A 26,977-nucleotide genomic window follows, 5' to 3' on the forward strand; every position below is an offset into this window, starting at 1 on the left:
ATATCATCTAGATAGATTAAAGTCGATTTTCCTAGGACAGGCTTTAGAACAATGTCCATAGCTCTCTGGAATGTTGATGGGGCCCCACGCAACCCAAAGGACATGCGTAAAAATGCATAAGTGCCCGATTTTGTTATAAACGCGGTTTTATGTATGTCTTCGGGTCTCATAAGCTATTTGATAGTAGCCAGACGTTAAGTCCAAAGTAGTCATATATCTAGTAGATTTGATCTTTCTAATAATTTCCTCTATAACCGGCAAAGGGTAAACTGGGAATTTAGTAATACTATTTAGTTTTCTGTAATCGATAGCAAACCTCCAAGCCCTTTTATCCGAAGGAGGAAACTCGTTCTTTTTCCTACATAGTACTATCAGGTTCAGTATTCCTCCTTACTTGCTTTGGGAACATTAAATGACCTGACTCGGAACAGGGAGCTTACTAAAGCTATGTTCAATAAATGTGGGAAGTAGACAAGATACACAGGAAGGGTATACGAAACCCTTTATTTTTCTCTCTTTACAATGATTTCCGGACTTCGGAATACAGAGACCAACCACTTGTGGTCTGAACGTAAGAATATAAAAATATTAACTAAATTCTAACTAAACTAACTTTGGATTAATAAACAAGTATCTACTTGAAGATTGGCCGTATATTAACAGAAAGACCGTATGTAGTACAGAGAACTGTTAACACTACGATACGTTTAAAATTATCAAGAGGATTAAACCTCTGGCCTTGAAGGCAACCAGCAACCGAGTAAAACTGCAATGGCAAGCGGCCTGCTCCTAATCACTCCTTCCTCTCTCTTGCTTGGCAAAAAGCCACAACTTAAATACTTGGCGTTCGCAAGACAAATTTGCATAAATAATTTAAAGCTTTTAATTCTGGCCGGAAGTAGAAAATAAGAAGTGATAGTAAAGATTTAAAATAAAATAAACGTTAGTAAAACTTAAGATCCTTACAGTACGACTGGACTCGCGTACTCACTATTTATGGGCGTTATTATTTTATTCTTTAACATCTCCTGAATATGTTCTTCGATGATTACGTCTTTTTGTTTATCATAACGATACGGTTTAGTCCTACAAGGTTTTTCGGCAGTTAACTGTATCTGATGCGTAACTATTTGACAGCTACCAGGCTTTTCTGAAAACAAGTTGGAAAAATTACTCACCACTTGCTGGATGGCTTGACTTTCATGGTCATTCAAATGGCTAAGGTCAACTTGTGGTTGTTCCACAGGTTCCACCACCCTCTGGTCCATCTCCAGCACAACAGAACTGTCTTGAAAATTCAGTTTGGCCCTCGCGGCCCTTAAAAACTCCATACCTAAAATAAGAGGATTTTGCAGATTCTTCACTACAAAAATTAATACTTTGAGGCTTTGCTCTTTTACCTGTATGTTTAATGATAATTTCCCGACGCAGTGACAGGTTTTTCCTTGCGCCGCTATAATTTCCGTATTTTTGTTTTTAAATAATCGTAACCTATAAAAATTCTTTTTGAAGAATGTTTCGCTCATAAAATTACCTTCTGCTCCTGTATCGATGAAGGCTTCTACTGGTACATCGCCAACCAAGACTTGTATAATTGGTAGATGTGAGTTCTTTACGATGACCGGATTTAAATGTCTTTTTGAGGGTTCTTTTAAAACTTCCGGGGTCTGGACCCTCGCTTTCACAGGCCCTTCTACTCGTTTAAAGCTTTCCTTTCAACTTCTGCCTTCTGGGTATGCGGATGTTTGTTTTCGAATTTCCTTTTTGGGCGTTGACCGTCGAGGTTCGATGAGTTAGCTTGATAGCTCTTTCCCCCATAAGAGCGGTTTGCATTTCTGGTTTGCTCATTTGAAGATTGCCTTCGGGTACTTTGAGAATACGATGCCCCTCTAGCATTTTCCGCTATTCTGCTATTTTGAAACTTCACCGCCAATTCGAAGAGCTCCTGCAATGTGCTTGGGTTTCTAATTTCGAAGTAGTCTTGAACAGCAGGTAACAATCTTGGTAAGATTATTTCAATAATCTCCGCGTCGGGTTTCTTCCCATACAGCATATCCGTCAGCTTAATTTTTCGCAGAATAAAGTCCGTCAACTCTTCTATATCTCGTTGATAGAAACTATATAGTTCGGCTTCCAGCCTTGCTCGATCTTTCACTATGGGGAAGGCCTTTACTAACGATTTTTTGAAATTTTCAAATGTATATGTCTGGCTTCCAAATTCCCCTAATAAAAATCTGCCTATATTCTTCCACCATAGCGCGGCCTGTCCTCTTAGTGCAGATGTGGCGATGGCAACTTTTTGTCTTTCAGGCACAGGGTAGAGCTGAAAGTGATTTTCTAGGCCTTCTAGAAATATAGCCACTGAATTTTTTCCGTCGAAATTGATGTTTGGCTTGATTGACGCTCGCAAAGTCTGGACCAGGTATCCAAATCCTTCCATTTGGCTTGCCATTTCTAGTTGTTGTCCCGCGGCTTCCATCCGATTTTCGGCCATTTCAGTTCGACAAGTGTTCGGGCGCCAATGTAGAGTTGCGCGCCTCCAACCTGCACGCAACCAAGAGGTGACTGTTGAAACTGGAAAATAGACAGAGCCTTGCTAAGGGTTTAAGTCCCTTTTTATTCAACTTAAGAAATTACAATTGCGTGCTCTTGACGCTCACAAACTACGCCGACCCGGCTTTAAAATAAAAATAAGAACCTGAAAATAAATAATAACAAGACTCTAACTACGAGGCTCTCTAAACGTAACTAACCTCACCGCGTTTTACAATACCGCTGCTAATTCAGCAAACTTTGAATATCCCGTTGAACGATTAACAATTCTCCGAGGCAAGCACACAGGCCGAAACGCGGGGTTCTTCAATACTTCCGCGCTCGTGAAGTAAGAACAGCACATCTCGAACTCGTTTCCTTTCTATTTAACTCAGAATACTTCCGCTGATAATTTGAATCCTTGCGCGTTCTACTAAAATTTACATACTCTGGCATTGACAGTTCCAGGGTAAAGTAAGGCTTGACAGGAAAGATAGTTTAAACTTAAAATAAATGTTAGTTAAAATAAATATAAACCCTACATACTTACAATACGTAATAAATTTACTGCTTTCTCAAAGCAATTTAAGATCGTTTTTATTCTCATCTCGTCTTATCAATGTAGATCAAAACTTATCGCATTAAAATCATGAAGCGTAAAAGCTGAAATCTGGGGTATCATTTCCAAATAGTTTGTTTTAATTCTGATACTTTCTTTAAAGGAGAGTATTGTTCTAACTCAGTCATTGCAAATTAAAAACCATTCACAATTATTTAAAGATCATTCAAATTTCTAGCAAACTGTAGCGCAGGCCGACCAGCTACAGAGCGATCCAGTCGCTGAACGCTGGTAATCCAACACAAGTTCGAATCCCGGCGAACGCGCTAGCTGCATATGCGTTTTTGTGGTTTTCCCTTTTGTAAAGTACATAACAGCCAGTTTTACTCGTAAAGTTCTCCACGACGGCATCCTGGCATCCTTCCCCTTCGATAGCTAGCTCTCGTGTGGTTAGCCATAATTATATAAACCAATTTACTTGCGCAGTTTGATGAGAATAAAGATATTCAAATTTAGAAATGAGAATTTTTCAGATATGCGGAAAGTAATCGCATATCTTCATTTTCTAAGAACTTTTAACAAGATTTGAGGATTTTGAAATATTAGCATAAAATCTCAAGAATCGTGGTTCTGTGTTTTCTTCTAAATTTCGGCATTTTTTGCAACAGGGTTTATTAAGGGCAGCTTCTATATTGCAATTGTACTAAAGCGAGTATTTTTTAATAGTTACTTAATTCTTATACTTTAATTTTTTATTGATATCTTAAAACTGGCACACATTATGTGCTTCGTACTGAGTATACAGTAAAAGTGCCATGCACTTTCTTATCAATTTATAAAGGTTATCAATCATGTTCAATATTAAAAGTGTGGAGTTATACACTGAATTTTTATTATTTGCTTGTTGCTAGAGCAGTTAACGAAATATTTTAATAGTACAAGAATACGCTGATTCCCAAACATTTGTTTCATGCCTTTCAGTACATTTCAGAATCTAAAACAATTCAGCTTTAAACTTTTTTTAGTCTTAATTGTTTTAGTTTTTAAAATTTAAATAACTGCATAAAATTCAAGTAAAGTCTCTTATCTTCTGTAACGAAAAAGCTTTGAACATTCATAATTCAGCTAAAATTTTCGATACAGTGGAAAGTAAAATTAGTACAGTGTAAAGCTGAGTATTGCATATTGAGTTAATTCCATACAGTGAAAAGCTAAAGTTTTCGATACAGTGGAACTAATATATCCGCTGTCTTTCAAAAAGCTCATACGAGAGTATTTCGCATACAACCTGTAAACTTCACTGCTTTATTCCTGAAATATTGGGAGATTATAACTTTCAAGATGGCTGCCAAACTTTTCTATGTAAGTCGCGAGATAAAACATCATATACTAAATACTCCAAATATATGTACACATATTATGTTCCAGTACAGTGAATTCAGAATGAAATTCAGGTTTAAAAGTAGTAGAAAAGCATTGTCGTCCAGTTTCCATTTGGCCCTGAAAATTTCAGTTTCATGTATTTAAGTGAATTAATTTTGAATTGACGACAGATAAGCATTCACAGAAACAATTCGGATAAAAGCGTTTAATAAGATTTTTTGACAATATTTGTATTATTTTGTATGACTCAGAGTGGAAAATTTTCCCACTTAATACCATGCTTAAAGATAATAAGAACTGCGTTATTTAAAACATTTGATACTACTTCAGATGAAAACTAAATATTTCATTGCGTGTTCAGGTCAATTATATGCGCCTGCTTTTATGGTCGCTACCTTCTAAAAATTATAAATATTAGCAATATAAATTCTGTAGTGAAATCGGCAAATGCGCTGTTAGATTTGACCTAAATTACAGACATAAAGTATTCATCATTAAAAATAATTAAATTATAAATTAAAAATCTGGACCTTTTCAGATTTTATATTACGCCCAAACTGACGTTTTTAACGTTTTGTGTGTTACCTTTATTTATTAAATATCATGTTCTTCCCACTTCAACCATAAAATTCAGTTCAACAGCAATATTGCAAAAATGAGCATTAGCTTTAGAATTTCCGATACACAGTCTCGCGAGCTGGAAATAAAAAATTTTTTCGCACTGTGTTGCCATTGCTCGCTTTGAAATCTTTGAGTTTGTTAATCAAAAATTCGTTAAAGTGTTACAAAATATGAAATCGATAATAAAGCAAATTCAAAATTAGGGCTTCCAGATGTCCATATTCGGTGAAAGATTACGTTATTCAGGTACCGTTGTTTGATCATAATGCGAGAAACATGCATGCATTTATGCAGATTCTTCATTATTTAATTTCTTTAAATATAACACAATAAATAAAGACTATTTGGTGGCAACAATTTGAAAAGTGAACCGACATTTTTAGTGAACGAACGTAAAATGCCGAAACGAAATTAATACCCCTTCTGGGCTAAAGCCATTTGGGCTAATAAATACAGAATATCTTATATGTGCTAAATAGCATTAAATTTTCGCATCTGCCTTTTTCTATTTATTTAAAATTTTGTTTTGTTTAACGCACACCTTTTTTCTTAGCTTCAGACTTATATTTTTAAGCATCATATAAACTTAGCATCCTAGAGGTATAAACTAAACAAAGAAATCACTCACGAACTCGTAACATATTTTGTCATTGAGTGTAAACTGCATAGCAAACAATTAAATTTAAAAGGTAAGAATGACTTCAAAATTTACACCAAATCGATGGAAAACATGTTTATTTTATACTGAGTTCAGACAGGTTGCCCCCAGAGACCTTTTATATGACACATCTTTGGTGATTGAAAATCTATCCGGTTACGAGAAAATGATCGAGCAGCCACTAAACTATGAAACTTATTTATGCACGCTCGATGTCTAAAACATGTCGAGGTATATATTAGATTAGATTTCCCTAAGGACCAGGGCGGTGCCAGTAGTAGGCAAACGCCCTTAAGCCATCAAGGCACCGCTGTTATTGTTCAGCTACATTGCAGTATCTTTCTGTAATCCATATGTTGATGTGTCCGAGTTTCACTATGAAATAGAAAAAGTACACTTTTAACTCGTAAATTTGTAAAGTATCTGTATAGCATTGGAGAATTATACAAGTGATATTGAAATTCTTATACGTAAAAATTAAAATGGTACTTATTTATATTGAATAACATTGTAGATTTGAAATGCTATTTTAATGTAAAAAGTATGCACGCGGTTTAATCATTGCGGCGCAAAACTCAATGGCTATTAGCTTCGCATGAGATGCTTTTGCAGAGGAATTTCAAAGTAAATTAGTTAGTATTTATGATATTGATGAGGGAAGTCTGAAACCACCTATCCTGTTCAGTTACCCCGGCATACATACCAAACCAGACGAAACCGTTATCATTCAATCATCGTACACCCTCAGTCACTGGTAGGCTGAACAGTAAGGTATTCTGTTTGTAATAAATAAATGTGACTAACTATTTAATTAACCTATTGTACAAGTAACTCACCGCTCACTTTTAGATGTTACCTCGATTGTTACCTCGCCTTTCTTTAAGCCATGCTCTGGACACAAAAACAACTAAAAAGGTTTAAGCTAACATAAATCTTTATTACTTGTAGCTTGTGGGAGTTAAAATAATGCAAGACAAATTTATTACCTCTGGTGATCACCGGCTTGATAGAAATTTGCATTATGTCATCTGGGTTCCAACTCCAGTAAATTCCTGCGAAGCTGAAAATCTAACTGAGTTGGACAGCCAAAGCATAACTTTCAACATTTAACAGTCCTGACAACGTCAGGTGTTCTTTATCTACTTGTATCAGGAATTCTCTTTTTGGGCAAGCAGCAACGACAGGAACCAAATCTTCTATGAATCATGCCGGTTATTTTACTTTTGTTTTTCAACCTATGCTGCTTGCCATAAAGTCTGCATAACCTTCTGGGTCGAGCGAATTTGGGACAAAACGAGGCATAAAGGAAAGATTAATATAAAGCTAAGTGTTAGTAAAACTTAAAAAGTCCCAACTTGCCCCTTCTTGGGAAATACTTTGACATAAAGTCAATAAGCGGCTGTATGAAAAGTTTAATCCTAATTCTCACGTAAGTCTCACCCAGGTCGTAACTCCGTTACAAGTTTAAAAGAAGATCCATTTAAGAGCTATAATTAGGAACTGTACAGGAGTATACATAAATGCTCAGATTACAACTTAAATAAGAGGGTTTACCTTTAAACTGAACACCCTATACTAAATGTTATGCAAATAAAAATGGATATAAAATGCATTTCTCAAATTTATCGTTTAACTTAATTCAGGATAAAAAAAAGATATATTTATATGCACTTAAAATATGTGAAAAACAATATCAAACATGAAAACAACAAAAAGAGTGTTCCCGGGTTAGATAAATTTTAAATACATTAAAAAATTTAAATCTTAGTTTAGTGTTTGCTAAAAGAGATGCATATCGTTATGATTTCATTAATTGGAAAACTGTAACCTTTGCTTGGCAATGATTTCAAATTAAGATGGCAAATGCACTTGACTATAAACATTTGATGTTGGCAAATGATGTTGACTATAAACCTGTAAACGATTTTATATAGTGCCAAATGTTAAATTTTTAGCATTTTTAGAAAATTCAGAATGTTTAAAAACGCATCTTCAGTGGGTGGTCCTAAATTCTTAATCCTAACCTAAGATACTAATCAAATACTTTCAAAATTCTACACATTTTGTCACTAAAAGCTTATGGTAAAAATGCATGAAACTTGACTATTCATATGAGTTCCATAGGAAAAGTGTTAGCGATAAGAAAAAATACTTATCCATAGTCGAAGTAGTCAATCGAAATAATTTAACCTCAGGGCAATCGAACTTATCCAAGGTATCATCAGATTAGGTTTCCGTAGACAGTATACAAATATGTCTAAAGATAGGTATGCATATTATGTTTTCGAATGCAGATTGCATATTTATAAAAGATTGGTTATAGTTCATTGAACCATTTATATAAAAAGTAATAATTTCAAATTCCATTCGTAGAAATGCTAGTTTGCATCTATTTAGATATCTGAAACCAATATTTCGCGCTCGTTTATAGGGTGAAAAAGACTTAAGCCTCGTGATTTTGATAACATTTATTAGTTGTAAAGATTATGTTAATTTTATTAACAGTTAAATTTTAAGTTCTTTTCCTGTCAAATTCTTAACTTCAATTTACTACTTCTAGTCAGAACGTAGTTTTGGAATCTTGCTGAATATTTAATGAGGATCGGTATTTAAACCACGAAGTCACTTACAGAGTCAGAGAGAATCAGAGTTTCTGATTTATGCGCGTCTGTCTTTTTGGCCACTCTCTCTCTTAAAGCTGTTAGTACGCTCGGCCGTACTCAGGCCCTTGCTAAGCTTCGTAGTCAAATAAGTTAAGGGGCCAGCTCGATTTGAATTTTGATAGCTTCGGCTATATTTCTTTAGTTAATCTTAGTTTTAGTTTAATTCTTAGTCTCTTAAGTTCTAGCCCAAGTGTCGGCTTTGTTTCTACACTCCAAGGCGGAGTTTTGTTAAATCTTATTGGAATAATAAAGGGTTAGTTACCCTTCTATCTTGTTGTTTCTTGTCAACCGAACTTAAGCGATTATTCGCTATCTAGTTCTTAAGACTTGTCACTTTCTACAGTAACTGAGATTTACACAGTGAAAGTCTTACATAGTGATAAGATTGTATTCCACAGGATTGTTCCGTACCCCCTCTAAAGTACTTTTTATCGAAATAAGGAAAACACTGCACAGAAATATTCATTATAGAAGATTAGCATAAAAATTTAATTACGGAAACTATTACCAAGAGGTGGATGTAACTCTTCTAATTTGAAGGTCTGCATTTTTTTATTAACTTCTTTACTGGGAATCATAGTCTTACGATCAAATGCTCAAGATATATTCAACTGTTCAAGATATTTTTAACATCGCATTTATTTAATAAATAAGTATTTTAAAATATTCAAGTGTTTAATTCTCTGTCTCCTGTCGGGCTGGTTCACACTCCGAGATGCCCCAAAGTCAAGTATTTAATTCTATGTATAACATACTTTCCAATAAATAAATATAGTTAGTTCTATATTATAAAAAAAAGCATAATGACATCTAAGTAGTTCAAGAAACCTATTATTGTTGCAATTAATTAGTTTCATACAATAATATAATTCATTTTAATTATTTTGATACAATAATATAATTTTCATACAATTTTGTTTTCGTTGTATATATTTACAACAAAAAAATGAGTTTAGTCGAAAAATTTTTGTTTTTGCTCTGAATTGTGATTCATACTTTTAATATGAATAGAGAGATGCGAATTTTTTAGCAATAATGTAGGGTGCCTAGCACCGATGAATTTCGTTTGAATCTCCTTACAACAAAATTGCACAAACTGTATCACCCATGATAATTTTTCAGTTTCTCAACTTCCATTTTTAAGGATTTCAAAGATCTATATTTATGCTCATTAAAAAAAATCGTAATTTGTATTAAATGAGCACATGTTATCTCTAGTTAAAGTTGTAAGCACGCGAGAGACAGAATGAAATTTATCATATGTCAATGCTTATCTCCCATATAATTGTGTCCCTTTTCTTTTTCTCAGGTTTTGTTCCTTTCCGCAGAGGTTCATGATGGATGTAAAATACAAGATCCAAATTTTTCCAGAATAATTTCTGATGTCGACTGATATTAAAAGATGTTCTAAGTGCTGATGCGTCCAGTGAGCTTGGGAAGAATTAAGATGGGTAAGCAGAACGCAGCCCGCAGTACCAAGTCCACCAACCAGTATCGAATTCCCATACCCCTAGAACCTCTTAAAGATGGTCATAGCATGGATCCCAAGGAAAAAACCTTTTTGGAAGCTGCAGAAAGAGGTGACAAACCGACAATGGTTAGATGCTTGCAGAAACCAAATCCTGTGAACGTTAACTGCACTAATATCTTGGGACGTAGTGCCATACAAATCGCAGTTGACAACGAAAATGTAGAAATCGTCGAGCTGCTGTTACAGCAAGAAAGTGTAAAAATCGGAGATGCCTTGCTGTACGCCATAAGAGAAGGAGTATATAAGATAGTGGAGATGCTCATCAACCACCCTAGCATTACTAGTGAGATGCTTGCCAATGATTGGGCGAAAACTCGACAGCCTGGTGAAGAAAGCTCCGATTATTCCCCAGATATATCACCTATCATCCTCGCAGCCCACTGCAACCAGTTTGAAATTCTCCAATTGTTGTTGTCAAGAGGAGCAGTAATCGAAAAGCCTCATCCTCTTTCTTGTTCCTGTCAAAAATGTCATGAAGGTATGCATACAGATAGTTTGCGCTATTCCTTGAGACGTATTCACACTTACAGAGCTCTTGCGAGTCCTGCCTGGATGTCTCTGACAAGTGAAGATCCCATTTTAACGGCATTCAAGGCAAGTAATTCTTGTTTATGATAAATTCATGCAAATTTTTCATATTTTTGGGAGCATGGGATGAATTCAGATCAGAGATATATCTTTTTGTGAAATGCGATTTATGATTCTTTTCATCATTTTAAAATACTGTTTCTGTAGTCATAAAAAATGAATATAAAAGCTATTTTAATTTATAATTTGTAACAGATTAGCGAATGCAAATGAGAAAAACAAAATTTTAATTAATAAAAAAATATTTTTTAATTTATTCGAAAACTTATTAGGAATGAATATAATTTCGTTTAGAAAGCTTTTTTCTATTAGTTATATGGAATAACTGTTTCTTTCGCAATATATAAATCATTTTTATCGTAAATAATTTTCTTTCTTTAGCATTACTAAAGTAAAATTCTTTAGCATACTAAAGTAAAATTCGTTAGCATTACTAAAGTAAAATTCTTTAGCATTACTAAAGTAAAATTCTTTAGCATTACTAAAGTAAAAGTTAAAATTTCAGAAGCATTTTTATATTTACAAAACATAATTCAATAAGCGCTACTAGATTTAGTTTCTGGGTTGAGTATACTCATGAAAGCGAGATTTCAACCACCGAAGAATTTCTGCTTGAGAAATATCTTGATAATTCAAGTACATGTGAAGCTGTATTAAGGAGTTTTAAGCATAAAGTTTTACTTAAACTTCTCCTGAAAGTAAAGAAAGTAATAGCAGATTTCTCAAGCGCCTCAGTTATTTATTTTTGACTAAAAGAATTGAAAGAAAGCATGGAAGCAAAGAAATTATAAATTCACTTAAATTTTGTACGTTCGATTTATAAAAATATATTAATCCAGTAAAAATACAGAGGTATGTCCTTGCTTCTTTTTAAATCATTTGAAAAAAAAAAAATATATATATATATATATATATATATACGAAATCGTAAGGCCTTATGTAGACAAATAGTATATAATAAAATACACATACATGGTACAGTACTACAAGACACTGGCAACGAATCACTAGAATCATTGCTAACAACTTATTGCCATGTCATCTTACATTTTAAATTTCCATTTGGCGTCTGCAGATAAAAGTTAAGTGCAAATGAAAAACAAAAGTTAATATGAACAAGATAAAGTGCCTGAATACCCTAAATGTGTGTTTTTCAACTTTAAGATATACGGAACAAGGAAAATAAAGCTATTAAGTGAACGCAGTTAAAATGAAAAAATATAAATTAATTTTAGGATTTTATACCATTAGATTGAGCATTTTATTCTAAATAAGTTGCTACCAATCTTTTAACTGTCCAATCATTATTTATCAAGATACAAAAGATAATAATGGTTTAAATCCATGATTTTCGGTTAACTATTCTACACCAACTGCCATGTCAGTTTGTTTACGCTTCGATATTATTCTTAATACATCACAACTTACATGCAGTGACTTGCAGAAGCCTAAAATCTAGCAATATATTAACTGTAGTTATCGTTCAACTTAGATTGCTAACATCGTGAAGAATATTAGTATTTGCTTACAATTCTTCCAAAAACTCATTTATTTTATATGGATTTTGTTCATTATGTCAGTCACACAAAGGTGTTTGTGACAGGAATATCTTTGCGAGCACTTGTGATCAATCGATCCGGTAGCTCTCCTTAGATGTTTATGACAAAATCAAAGGATACGAAACCCTTGAATTTCATCCTCTAGCATGCTTTCGGTCAAATTTATGATGAAACTAAGCAGATAGCCCTCGTTTGATTTGTCTTAATCAAATAATCCAATACATTAGCTCTTGTTTCCGCTCGAAAGGTTCTGTAGGAAATCCCTTAAGAAATGCCTTAAATGGGTTTGATTCTTCTTCGTATTATATGAATTTTTACGGCTGAAATATGTGTTTGAATTTCGATTTTTGATGAAAATGGTTGTCTACATCATTTTAATTCGTTGAGTTCCCTTCTTCGTCATTTTTTCTCTTTTTGTTTCATGTACTCACATGTGAAGGTTGGTTTCAAAGGAGTCCTACGCTTTCCATCTACAAATCAGTGCTCAAAGCAAATACTAATTATGTATGAAAAATCAATGGGCAGGCAATTTTAAGTCTTTTTCAAGCGTATGCTATTTACTGCACTTCTTCTGTTTAGTATTTACTGCATTGGTAAACTGTTTACTGCAGTTCTGCTATTTATCGAAACTTAATTTACAAAAGCCTTGCAGTTGTAGTTTCAGTAATAAACTTGATTTAATATTCACTAAGCCCATTAGTTAAAAATTTGCAAAGCAAATCTTCTAAAATGTTGAACTTCTTAACACCGCATATCCGAAATGTATTTAAATAATCAGTTAAACTGATTAAAAGTAGCGTCATAGATAGTGAAAAATTTCCATTCCCTTGGAAATTTGGTTCATTGGATATTGTATTCAGTTACAGAATGTGATAACACTTCTGGATTATTTCTCGAGTGTTGGCTTAGGCGTTTACAAATTTGAAGCAAGACGAAGCACCTCCACACTTTGCATAGCCAATACAATAAAGCTGCAAAAGCACTTCAGTAAGGAAAAGCGTAATTAGTAGTTATTTCAATTTTTTAAACCTCCCTTTGTTTCTTCTTATTCTTGCTCGCTTTGTTTGAACTTGCTTAACTTGTTTGTCAAATATGCTCTCTTAACAATAACCTATGTGACTTTCGATTGCAGGATATTTAACAGTTAACGTGTTTAAAATTGCCAATTCAGGTACACGACAAAATTTTTGATTTGACAGCTCACTCAGCATGAAAGGTATATTCCTTTACACCTATTACGTTCTGTCGCTGAATGCATGGTGTCCTAAACTGTATTGAATTTTTTATGTAAAATAAATGGTCAACACATCAAACGACATCCATTTCATCAAAAGATAAGTGATTTGTTTTTATTTTTTCGAAAATTTTTCATTTATGCAACGAATTAATTTTTCTGCTCTGTACTCCATATACATACACACATAAATGTATATGCACATATGTATATATCAGCCTTTTCGCCATTGCCTTAATTAGTGTATCATTCAAGTTTGCTGCAACTGATGAAATTCTGACACATATTTAAAGATAAACTATATAATGAATATTATACTCAATTTATATATACTGAGTGATTATAATTATAATGGCAGAGAGATATCAGGGCAGTTTTTCAAATGGATTCGAGTAAAATTTCATATGTGAAACACGGAAGCCATAGAAGAAAGATTTATGAAAAATGAAAACAGAGTTCGATAATCCCTAAGTAGAGTACTAAACCTACGCGAAGCCTTGAGCTTGAGGGGAAGAACATCAAGATCATTTCTGAGTCTCATATCGGATAAAGGACTGATATGGATCCCTCAGCAACATTACTTCAGTAATAAACTGAATTATTGGTGAAGTCAAACAACAAGAATCAGCGAAATATTTGTAAATTCTTACAGGACTAGTTTCAATGGTTTAGTTAAAGAGCCATTTCTCTCAACTGCCTAAGTGCAAATGAACGAGATAAAACAATGTGATAATATAAGAATGGCTGGAAAGAAGTTAAGCTACTTGTGCCATCTATTGATGAAACAAGAAAACTAAAACATGATTTTCTAAAAGGCTTAAGGTAAAGATGGATTGGAATTAGGGTCAGAATTCAGAACAAAGATTTTTTAATCAAAACACGACCGCGGAAGGCCTGTAAGATCGTTTTTTTAGAACGGAAAGATTTTGAAATGTGAAAAGCCTCTTTAAAATCTAATTCACCAATGGAAAATGTTTTTTGAATAATTTTCGCTGCAGAAAAATGGAAAGTGTGATTTTCTGACCAACAGTGCTTACATTGGTCAAACTAAGAGAGCCTTAAAGTTTCGTGTTAAAAAAACATGAAGCATACATTAGGAAAAACGAAACACAGAAAACATCGGTTGCCCAACACTGTTGGTCAGAAAATCCAACTTTCCATTTTTCTACAGCCAAAATTATCCAAAAAACATCTTCCATTGGTGAATTAGATTTTCTAGAGGCGTTTCACATTCAAAAAAAAAAACTTTCTGTTTTAGTTAACGACTCTAATTCCGATGCATCTTTACCTTCAAACTTTAAAGAAATTATGTTTTAGTATGTAACTACTAGTAGCTTAACTTCTTTCCAGTCATTTTTATCTTATCACCTTATCTTATCTCGCTCTTTTGCACTAAGGTAGCTGAAGAAGCTGGTTCTGTAGTTAAACCATCGAAAATAATCCTTCAAAATGTACAAATATTTAAGCTGATTTTTGTTGTTTAACTTCAATAATCATTGTTCGGCATGTTAGTATAGTTTAAAAAATAATATGAAGCCATAGCACGGAAGGCGCTGAAGACAAAAAGGTAGCTGTATTTGGTGACTTCGAAAACTGACGGACAATTATCAAGCAACAGTATACCAAAAAGTGCTATAATTCAAATGCATTCGTAGCTCCAAGCTTATAAATAATAATTTTCAAGTTACGTTCATGCGATCAGTTTCGCTGACTCATTAAAATAAATTCAGAAACATCGCAAAGGTTACGAATTTTCTGTTTACTATTTTTCATGGTATTTTCAAGTATTTTTAAAACATTTGTGATGTTTTGTTACTCAAGAGATATCCAGAACGATAATCTTCTTTAACTGACATTTGGAGGTTTTTAGAAAGGTTAAACAACTTCTAGTTTGACATTTATTGACAAAATGTGATTTCGTAGAAAACGTGATGAATCACTTCATCAGATTCTGAAACAATTTTACCAAGTTAATTACAAATTTCAGTGCAGAATTATGCTGTTTTAGGTACATTATTTGCAAGTAAGATAAAAACACAGAACACACTAAACTTGAAGTTGTAAACAGCTCTGTGCCTAAAAAATTTAAAGCAGTTGAAGAGTTTCCTAACATTTCCGTAAACTTTTATGTAGCAGCCCCATATAACTCAGGCCATCCAGTTTTCGAATTATGTTCCATTATTTTATGCTGTGCTATCAGGACATTTAACACCCGCACTGCTCGTTAAGTGTTGTCGTTTTCTTAACCCTCTGACGGGCTAGACTAAGGAAGCCCAATTTCCCAAAACTACCATGAGAAAAAATTATTTTCTTAATTTTAATTTAAAATTTCTCTCGGTATTTTATATCTGAATTTGTGTACTTTTAATGTATTGCCTTAATTTCTTTAACATATTTTAATATGCGCGTATATCTACGTCCGTACAGATATCACAAAAATATTCCAGGCCGTATATATACGGCCTTGCCAATTAGAGGGAAGCATATGATCTTTAATTGATCATTCATATTGCTTAGCAAATTGCCATTTCATGGTTAAGTTAAAATTCCCCATTCTTTAAAATGTCATTCAAATTAAATCTATCCATTGCTTAACCATCCGAGCGATTTGAGAACAATATGGATATTTTAATAATTTATATATATTTTTTTAATAATAGTTTAGAATAGCATGAATTAGACCTGTTCCTAATTCTGTTCATTCATATATTTACTTCTGTTTCATATGAATTAGGTTAGGTTAGTTTCACATGAATTAGATTAAATTAGTTTCGTATGAATTAGACCTGTTCATGAATCTGTTCATCATTCTGATATGTTCATTCATATGCTCGTCATAGGTTCGGAAATAACTCGAATTAGCTCTCTTAATTACGTTATTTAATGACATAGTAATTAACAGACCTAATTAATGTAATTTATAATGCATTAACTTACGGTTAAGTCATGATAAACCTAACTGATAATTTTTATGAAGATTATTTCCATTATTAATGAATGCTGTTTGTAATGCCATATATTATGTAAATCAATTTAAGAGTAGGAGCGTCGCTTAAAAACCAGTTTTTCTTTCACTCGGATCTTTTCACTTTTAAATTCTAGAGTAATTTGCATAATATCTGCAATCATTTTTATCTTATAAGATAAAGCTGCTGGGATAGGCAGGTGATTTATCTTGTAAATGGATTGCCTAAATATATGATCAGGCCTTCTAACAGCCGAAGGTCTGTAAGATCGTGCTTTCTTTGCTGTCATTCAAGTTGTCGGATCTTAGTAGTGAGCTCTCGCACAGGAGTGAAGAGTGTCAACACAGGAAAAGCGTATAAATATCCCTTTTTATTCTCATACTCATTAACAAAAATTCACGCATTGCGTGCTCAAACACCGACCACTTGCGTTGAAAACTTAAGGTAAATTTAACAATTCGGGAAAAGTAAATAGTAGTGCTAAACTACACAATTTACTGAAAGTTAATAGGCTGACTTAACCACCTACACCGGGGATATACTTAATAAATTACCTAATTCTGCGACTAAAATTAACTGCTGAAGAACAGAATAGAAATGCGCGGTAAGCGAAATCACGCTCTGTCTAACCTTCTAGTTTCGCCTTTTCACCTAACTTAATTTGCAGCCTGGAGAGGAAATGCGAGGGGAAATAAGAAGTTTAGAAAAAATACCAAAATTAAAATAATTGATTATTCAAACTAAAAGAAACCCTACAGTGTTTCGCTTAGTGCCGCCTTCTCTTAGTGACACTGCAGTGCCACCAGTGGCTCTGTAGTGAATCTCACTAGTGAACATTAGTAGTTCGACTTGGGTTCAAAACCCAGGGAAACGAGTTGGTTGCATTGGAGTTTTCGCGGTTTTTCTCATCTGTAAGATGAATATGTTCCATTTTCCCTTAAATGTTTCTCTATGAAGGCACCTCTCCCTTTACTCTAATAACCCTCGCATACACTGACACTATCCAGCCAGTCCCAATACAATCCCAGTGGTTGAGAATCATTGCTGGAAATCTGTTACATGAAGTCAAAATTAGCGAAACTGGCTGTTTCTAAATCATATGTAACCTGAATACACGTAAGTTTCCCACGGAAAGTTCTCCACGAAGATGCCCCTTTCTTTAGGCAGAGTGCTCTCATGTGCTTTGCCATAACTGATTAAAGAAACAAGCACTTATAATATCAGTGACTATAGTAAGATATTACAGATGTATTTTTCTCTTCTTATTACTTTTTTTACTTTATATTATTGTTATATTATACATACATTACATGTGAATTGCATTCTTTTTATCTGTAAAATTCCTGATCAGCAGCTTACTATCCACAATAAGTTCAAAGAAACAGGCAAAAATAAAAAAAATGTATGCGGATCTTCGGCTGAACGAGATGTTGACGCCCATAAATCCGACGTAATTCAAGGGCCAATTTGCAATTTTATATTGCATTTATTGATCCAAATTTAAAATAACTCATGTTTTAAAGGAATGAAATAAAACTATTCCGCAGCGCTTATCTGAATTGCAGTGGTGATCACAGCTTTCTTTGTTGTTAAAAATTTCCAGTTTGTTTTTTTCTGCCTATGTCTGAAGATTATTCAGTAATGGGATTTAGAAAAAAAGGCTAAACGATTGGGGTTAAAACGATACAACTCTAAAACGATATAAGAAATAAAGCAAATGATGGAAGATCTATAAGAAATAAAACAAAGTAGGGAAGAAAACAGCAATTTTTCTCTATTGATAAATTAAAGGGTAAACTTGTGGTTTTCAAACAAGCAATGCCGTGATAGAAATGTTTCAAAAAAGCAGTATTTTCTTAATGGAGATAAAGACATAAAGCTAACACTTCGTAAAGGAAGATAAATACCTTTGCAATAATGTTTTCCGCAAAACCTGTGTTACCTAATTCTTTATAACATCCCGTTTCACTGCTTAATGCGTAACAGTGTAGAGTGATTAGGTATTTTTGATACAGGAGATGTGAGAAATGAGCAATGCCCTCGCCAATGCTCAGTTTTTCCGCATTCAAAACTCAAAACTTTCTTCTTACATTCCTTTGCTGTATAACCAAGGGAAAATCCTTTTGACTTGTAGAAAAGGCAATATTATCTCTTGCTAAAAGATAATTATCATTGACTTATGCTTCCCTGTAAAGAGCTTCCGCATCTTTCAGTAGCACAATAATAAAATTCAAGGTTACATTCGCAGTAGTTAGATTTTACAGTGCAAGTTTTACAACTTCAAATTCTGAGGCAACTGACATCAAAATATAAACTATTGTTTCCATGTCATTTATTTCCGAACCAGATAATCGTAAACCCACAACTAGTTTCTTTATTTCATGCAGACGCAGTCTGATCGAGACTTCAAGAGTACTCTTTAGGTTGTTAGATAACTTCCGATCAAAAGAACTAATTATTTATTCAGCCAACGTAATTAAAGACCTTTCTTCTTGAAACCATGATCTTTTATTGAAGAATAAATTAGATGTTTTTGTTATGCCGAATAGGTTTCTTTAAAAACGTAGGAAGGCAAAACAAGAAATTAGATAGCATCAAAGAAATGCAGCTTATGCAATATAATGCAGCCTACAATAACTAATGACCAACTATCTCGTCCTCCAAAGTGGGAATAAATGAATCCTTACTTATATCTATGCACAGCTCGCCGAAGACAGTGAAAAACCCCTTTACACTATACTGCTCTTTTATCTTCACACTCATCTTTCCGTAAGCTCTAAATAAAGAGCCCACAAGACAAGTATAATACCCAGTTTTTTGAAAACCAGCATGCGCAATAAATATGTCTTAGAATAATAGTGTTATACAATGACTGTTGATCTAAAGAAGTTTAATTAAGTTACCTGATTCAATTCAAGTTCTTTCACATAGCTATAAGACAGAGCTCTGTTTAAATATGATGCCCATAATGGAAATTTTGAAATTTTTGCCATTCAGGGAGGAGTGAATAGATCCTTATAGACGTATTTTACTGCATCTTTATAAACAAGCTTATACGTAGTGGCCGTATAAGTTGCCTTTTACGGAATAGAAGTTTTTATCTTTTTTGGTTTGCTTTGTTCCAGTACGTTCTTTAAGATTTATCTTTTGAATGGGGGAACGTCAGTTGCATTAAAGAATTCTGCTTTAAATTTGCATTTTGTGGTTTTGCATGTTTAGAGGTAATTATGTATTTCGAGGGAAGAGTCTGAACCGTGACTTTTGCGCAAGGTAAGTTTACATGTAAAACTATTCATGAACAATAGAAATGAAACAGAGCGAAAATCAAGTTTAATAATTGTACGTAATAATAACTGAATTTAGCACTTAGTATGACTTTTTTTAAACTTGGAGGTATTATTATTATTTTGGGGAGGTGGTAGATGTGACAATGTAATCAGTTTTTCTACGTGTGTATGTCATTCATCTGTCAAGTTTAACACTTTTTCTGAGATAACCTATTTTGCTTTTTAAATTGGATAGAGCGAGTCGAACTTCCGGTCCTTTGAAATTCGTTATAAAAAAGTTTGTCTGTAGTTTGTTTTTCAAACTAGTTTGTAGCAAGCAATAATGCTAACTGTCAAGCACTAATAATTTTGCATTTTGATTTTTGTGTGTCTTGGACGAAGAGTAGGAAGGTTGCATGCCAAAACTGTAGATCACTTAGCCGAAAAGCGTTTCCAGGGTGCACTACAAGGAGGTAGATCTAGGAAATGCAGTAGAGGATGTAGATCTACCAAGGCGCAATGCAGTTGCGGCTTTCCGTCTGTCTACAGGACATAATTGCCTTGTGCCCACCTGCACCCCATAGGCATTTCAAGCGATCCTATTTGCCCACCCTGTAATTCTGGAGAAGAAATCGACAGGGACCACCTGCTTCGATTTTGGGCTCTTTGTGGTCTTACAGAGGAGTCGAGATAGAGCAAGGCAAGAGAGCTCCTTAAGGTCTTTCTCTTTTTAATTCTATTGTTTGTATCCTTTGCTTGTACGATTTTTAGTTCTTTGTAACTTGTCGTCTAGCCACCAGAAATAAAAGGAAAATATTGTGTTTCTTATTGTTATGAAATTACGTGTAGCCATCACTCTGTAGTTCTTACGACTTTTCAAAACACTTAGTTACCCATCTGTCTTGTTGTCTAGGTTACGTTTGCATCAGTGTTTTCAATTTCAACACTACTATATTTTGGATGTATTTTTCTGTTCACATACCATGCTATTTCACTGAAGGAAAAAGGCTTCATTAACTTTGTAATTGATGACCATTGGACGTTTTAGATTAATACTTTCAGCTAGTTTCAAACTATGCATGCAGTCTTCATTAAGTTAAATAAAATACTTCATTTTGCACTGATATGTCTATGAGTTATTCAGTGATTTATTGCTATGTAAAATTAATTTTTGAAGGCCATTTTTATTTCCTATTGTTAACGGCTAACTTAAGTTTGAAATGATTACTATTCTTGTGCTCTCACGTCTGGGCTACATGTACAAATTCAGAGCCTTAGTTTTCTCATTTCAAATAACACATTATTTATCATTTAAAATCCGTTTTTTAAGTATTTCAAATTTTCTTCAGCTTTTCATTGTGCTTTAGCTACGGGTCAAGATTTTCTTTTATTTAATACCATGTTCGTAACCCTTTACTTCTCGTAAAATAGTACTGGATTCTCAAAATGCACATCAGGTGCACATCAAGATCAAGGAAATATATAAAATTATTTCCCATGATCGATCAGAAACGAAACAATGTGCTTCCATTTGTAAATTGTTTCCCATATTTTTCTGAGGATGTTGTCGGTACTTTAGTTTTCAAAAATAATCTCTCTATTGATGCGTAACATCACAGCAAATACTTTTAATCAATTTCTTTATCTTTATCTTCCTTTTCCTAGGCCAAATGTCTGACTCGAACATTCGATCAGATTCATTCAAAGAAAAAATATTTCGAATTCTATTCATCATTTAAAGAATAAATCCCTAAAGTTGAATGTCTCCTTCGAAATGTTTCCACATGTAACTTGGGGACAGATTATTACTTCTTGTGGTAACTAGGACCTATCCTTGAATCCCTGCTGAAATTTATGTAATTTTTATTTTAATAATTCTTATTAATACGAATTCTCTGAATTATACATCAAGAAATAAGTTTACACTTAGTTAATGGGTCAATCTGCTTAAATTCGGAAAAGTAATTTCTTTTGTAAAATTTGGCTTGTTGACCTCTCTAATATTTCAAGTACCACTTTGGCCTTAGTATTTCAGCTTGGTTATTAAATCCATTTGTTTAGTTTATCGTCCTGTTCCTCCCAGGTACAATGCATTAATATATCTTCTAGCCGATGTCTCTCGAAAAATCTTCACGAAGGCAGCCTATCCTGGTTCAGTTGACGATATTAATTATGATATTCTTATTTTGTTATATAAAAGGCTTTCCCTTAGCCTTTCCCTTTGCGGCACACCTAAAAATTTCCTTCTGTACGCACAGAAAAATTGAATAAAATGGATTTATATGTTACTATAGGTTACTCTGAACCTTCTTTATTTATAGTAGATGGCAGCTCAACACAAACCAGTCCATATATTTTAGCCATGTTTAGTTTTTTAAGACCCTCATTTTTCAAAACAATCTTCCAGATTTTTTTTAAGGTATAAAAGGAATTGTTTGAAAAGAAATTTCTATGTTATTTTTTGGCTGTATGCTAATATCCTTATTCTATATTAGATTTAAATTTTTACCTTGAAATCTTGCCTAAAATCAAACGGCGAACCTTAGGTGTGCCCAGACCGGGCTCACCGATAATCTAGGACAACTGAGAGTATGTGTTCTTTGTTTCTCCGCATTTCATCGGTCAGTTCATTAACAACAATGCTCGTTTCAGCACTCTTTTCGAAGCTCTATTCAATCAGTGTGTCACTTTGGGCACACCCACAGAATTAAAACGATAAGTGCTATTTTCACAAAATTTTACTTGTGTACTCCTCTAGGCCTAATTAGACTGCCTACCTTTTTTTTTTTTATCAAAACTCCGACTTTAGAAGGTAGAGTGCCGGAAAGGGTTAAATAACATTAAATCTGCAGAAAATGAATATCTATCTTATTCACAATAAGTAATAAGTGAAGCAAACATGATAAAACTGTCACCTTTAAAAAAAAAAAAAAAAAAAAAAAAAACCTAAGAGAAATCTGAATTTTTTCGTAATTAAAATGAAAAGTGTCAATAAAGCATCAAATTCAAAGATTATTTTTATAATACTCTAACTAAATACAGAAATTGTCTATAAAAAATTAAAGACAGCAAACTTTTTCTGATTTTAACTTTAAGTCACATGCTTAAATTGACGTTATATATTTAAATTGGTAATATATAAATAATACAAACTGATAGCATATGTTTTACATATATATTATACATTTAAATTTATTATGATTTGTTAAATTTTTCTAAAGAATTATAGGAATGGGAAGCTGAAACGACATGATCATCTGCCTAACGTTAGTATTGAGCCTCCGCATGTTTTCTGAATCTGCTCTTACAGGTGACGCATATATGACGCTACAAGTTTTCCATTCATAACTTCTGGTTTTACTACGTATATGTTACCCGCTGTTCTTATAACCTGTTTTAATTTTGCAAGACAGAATAAATATATATCAGATTTTTTACTTAAATACATGCTACAGATATTTGATCAAACTAATATGTGGTGAACCCGGTACCCCGTATAATACGCAGAACTTCCTCATGTTCAACAGACCATTGCTGAATATTCCAAGTAGTAAGGTATCTGATCCACCTTTTGAAAGAAAGCACATTTCGAAAAGAAGTGCTTTTCCCATAAAAAATGATAAGATCATCTAAATGTCAAAACTTCCAATGTATGGTTTGGATATAGGGTTCCCGAGCAAAATAACTAGGTTCTTAAGTTTCCACAAAACTTTCCCAAACTTTATCAGCTTGTTTCTGCCCCATAATTCTGGAGAAATTCTTACCCAGTAAAACAACGTGCAAGTTCCAGCTCTGTGAGTTATACAAGATAAAGGGGGATTTTTGAAACTAGCAAATATTTTCCAGTCATTCAGTGCTCCAATTTTCATGCTCACGAGCCCTTTGTAGAAGTTTACCTACAGAGGTTTATGATTATGAAGATCCATATTTGGTAAGGTTTAGTGAAAGTCATTAATTTGCTACACAACTCATAGCAACGAAATTAAAACCAAGTAATATGATAATTCTCATTCTGCTGCACATACTATACAATGGGACAGCTTTCTTTGACCTCTATCATCGATGTGTCGTGAAGGCTCTATTGTTGCCGACAGCTCGTATGTTTCCGCTTTAGATTGTTTTCAAAGGCTGAGTATGCACTTTTGAAAAATTAATTAGTTTAAATAAACTCCTATACCGCAGGCCCGACTTCCCATATGGCCAGCTTTTGCTGGCTAGGAGGTCTGGGGCTTTGCCCTCTTAAATGACCGCAAGCCCCGATATACCTTTTAAGGTATTTTGTCTTCCCTTACTGCGTGCTTTCGGGCTGTAACTAGAAAGAACGCCACACTGGAAATCGGAAAGTCAGCAGGTCGAATTTCAGCAAGGGGTACTGCACATTTTTCATGTTTACTTCATAGATAAATATGTAATGGAATCTACAGTGACGCCCAAAATGAAAGGTCGTGGAAGATAATTCATCCCCATCAGAGGATTTGGCGAATGGGCCCCCTTCACCGCAGTCGCTCCAGTGGGAGAGAGTGTAAGGTATTTTATTCTTTCTTATCTTTTGTCTTCATAGTATAACTGGAAAGCATGTCTGACCAGCAATCGGAAGGTCTGAAGCTGGAATTCCGGCGAGGGCACTGAACATTTTCTTATCTTCAGCTCTGAAATTTAAAAAAAAAACCTAGTGGTCTCTAAAACCTTAGCTCTAAACTATTAAGGAAATAAAAAGTGAATATACATCGCCTAATATTTATCGATTCGATTATTAATGGCGGTAGCTCCGGAATCAAAAAGCTACTGCTCTAATAAATATAAGAATCCAGACTTTAATTGCCTGAAGCAACTATTACGGTAGAGTTTAAGAATTCCCCCGTTATACGAATAACTGCTACTAAAACTGTACTTTTAAAAACTAATGTCTTAACAGTATGTCCGGAACCAACTCTGAAGCTTATGCATTAATACTATTAATATAAATCTGATTTTTAATGTAAATCAGTTATGCTCGTTGGGTGACCCGCAGATTTCTTTGCTGCGGCTCGCTTTCTATAGACAAAAAAATTTAACAAATGCGTGAGCACAAACAAAAATGAATTTAAAAATAAAAACTAGTTTTGATTTATGTTCAGTGTGACAGTTCACTTAAAAATATTATACATTCTTCTTTAAGTTCAAACGATGTTTAAAGACTTCAGCATTTGAAATTAAATGGATTTGTTACAAAGTCTAATAATAAGCGAAGGCTAACTGTGTTATATACCTATGAAACTGATTAACTGTGTTATATACCTATGAAACTGTGTTATATATCTATGAAACTGATAATAAAGGATAACTGTGTTATATACCTAACTGTGTTATATACCTCTAACTGTGTTATATACCTATGAAACTGATAATAAAGGATATGAAATTAAAATTAAATATATAAATGAAGAAAATCCTTTTAAATAGAGTTCTTAAGTTGAATTAGCGAAAGAAAATTTCTATGGCTTCACAGATATTTCTTGCTCATGATGTCTGTTCGTGAAAACATATGCATAGGCGAGTAATTTTTTTTTTCCGTGTGAAGTATATCAGAAATAATACATGAACAGAAATTTCAGCTAAACATTGTTACTGTGCTTTTTGTAATTTTTTAAACTAGATTTCTCGTACTCAAAAGCCAGGCATTTTGTTTCCGTTTAAAAAAATTGTATGTTTTCTTTTTTAATTTAAACGTCAGGCCAGTTTTACCGCTTGCAATATTATTATCAGTTATATCTTAATTAAATATTAAATTAGTATGCGGCTCTTGGGATATTTATGTCGGAAAGTATGGTTCTTGGCATATCTTTGTCGGATTATGCTGCCTAAAGTTTCCAAAAGCTGAACATTTCTTGTTTACTTCCTTGTCTGGAAGTAAGCACAGAATGACACTGGCACGAAGTTGTTGAAGGAAATTTAGTTACTGCAGTTCTAGAGCTTAAATTTATCGTTTCATCAAGAAATGAAATGAATTTTCATGTTTCCACAAAACACACGTATGATCGATAAATGAAAATAAGGAGGTTAATGATTTTAATACATCGTGTTTATGTGCTACCTTATACCCAGATTTCTTAATATTTGCATGAAATGCTACGCGTATGTGCATGAGATTCACTACAACCGTTATAAATCATTTCTAACTTCAAGAGCGCATAAATGCTCAACTAGAAATGTAAGGTACAACGTAATAGTAACGTTTACTCCTATCTGCTTACAACGAGCTTGGGAATAACTGCACCTGGTATAGAAAACGAATTCAGGAACAAGCGGTATAAAATGAGAGGGAGGGAGCGAGGGTTACGCAGCTACGCAGCCTTTAGTGTTGGCTGGAGGCGCTAAATGAACTTGTACTATGGTTTTCGTCTGCGTGCTGGAAGGAGTGGATCAATTCTAGCCAGGTGTTCTTAATGATCGTGAACTCCCCTGAAATGATAAACCCTCTTTCAAGTGGGCAGTTTTCTAAAAATGATTCAGGACTTCCTATCTTTAACTTTCCAGAATATTTTAACAAAATAAAAATTTTTGCTTGAACCAAAAATAGTTCTTGCGAAGAATACATTTCTGTTTTTCTGAAGACATAAATATATTTAATATATGCATGCATCTTCCTAACCTCAGAGATGTTTTCAACATTATGCCTCAGTTGAATGTAATAGATACTATAACTTCTCGATGAAATGTGAAATATTTACAAAAGTGGAGTATAATTTGACTTCGAAATTAAACAATTCAAAGACGTTGAAATAAACCCTTTATTATTTAAGTCACTGCTGATTAAAACAATAGCTCTTTTACACTACTGTATAAATTTGTCATTTAAACAGCAGCCTATTTCCATATAAATAAGCTCTAAAATAATCTTTTCATTTTTATCATTAATTATTAGTTATGTGCCTCTGTAAATTAAGTTTCTCTCTCTCTGTATATATATATATAAGTAACTGCGATTAGAAATTTATATATAAATAATAGCATGTCACAAATAAATGAAAGCACCTTTTGACAAAAGCTGTAAATGTATAGAAATATAAACTGCTTCGTATTTAAAACGCTACTGAGATACAGAATTCATATTCAAGAATAACTTAATAAATTGGTCCTATCAGCATTTAGATCAGTGATGGCAAATCTATATCAAACAATCTATATGACACGAGTGACATAAGTGGCATGTGAACACATTCCTGTGTGACACGCATCATGCATTTCCGGAGCCCACGATGGAGACAGAAGATTGCATAACATAAATATATTTGTATTTTGCAACGGCCTTCTTATATTCAACGCGTGCTGCGCTTATCTCGAGTATCTTCGAGGGCATTCTTGGTAGACGAATGACACGGATGGCAAATGGATGATTCTATACGTGACACTGCACTAGAGTTAAGCTAGGGTTTTT

At 33.6% G+C, this 26,977-nt stretch overlaps 1 protein-coding gene across 4 annotated transcripts in view; it reads left to right on the forward strand.

The window, feature by feature from the left end:
• Positions 1-26,977, forward strand: part of LOC118183513 (transient-receptor-potential-like protein) — a 503,203-nt gene that overhangs the window by 303,055 nt on the left and 173,171 nt on the right. For all 4 annotated transcript variants that reach the window (XM_085808846.1, XM_085808848.1, XM_085808847.1 and 1 more), the window contains one exon: positions 9,726-10,541. In XM_085808846.1, coding sequence (XP_085664972.1) covers positions 9,834-10,541 — 708 coding nt within the window. In that variant the 5' untranslated portion in view covers positions 9,726-9,833. The remainder of the gene's footprint in view (positions 1-9,725; positions 10,542-26,977) is intronic.

The sequence above is a fragment of the Stegodyphus dumicola genome, chromosome X2, assembly GCF_044657685.1.
Source record: "Stegodyphus dumicola isolate Sdum_Otavi_A_Nest chromosome X2, ASM4465768v1".
NCBI lineage: Eukaryota > Metazoa > Arthropoda > Arachnida > Araneae > Eresidae > Stegodyphus > Stegodyphus dumicola.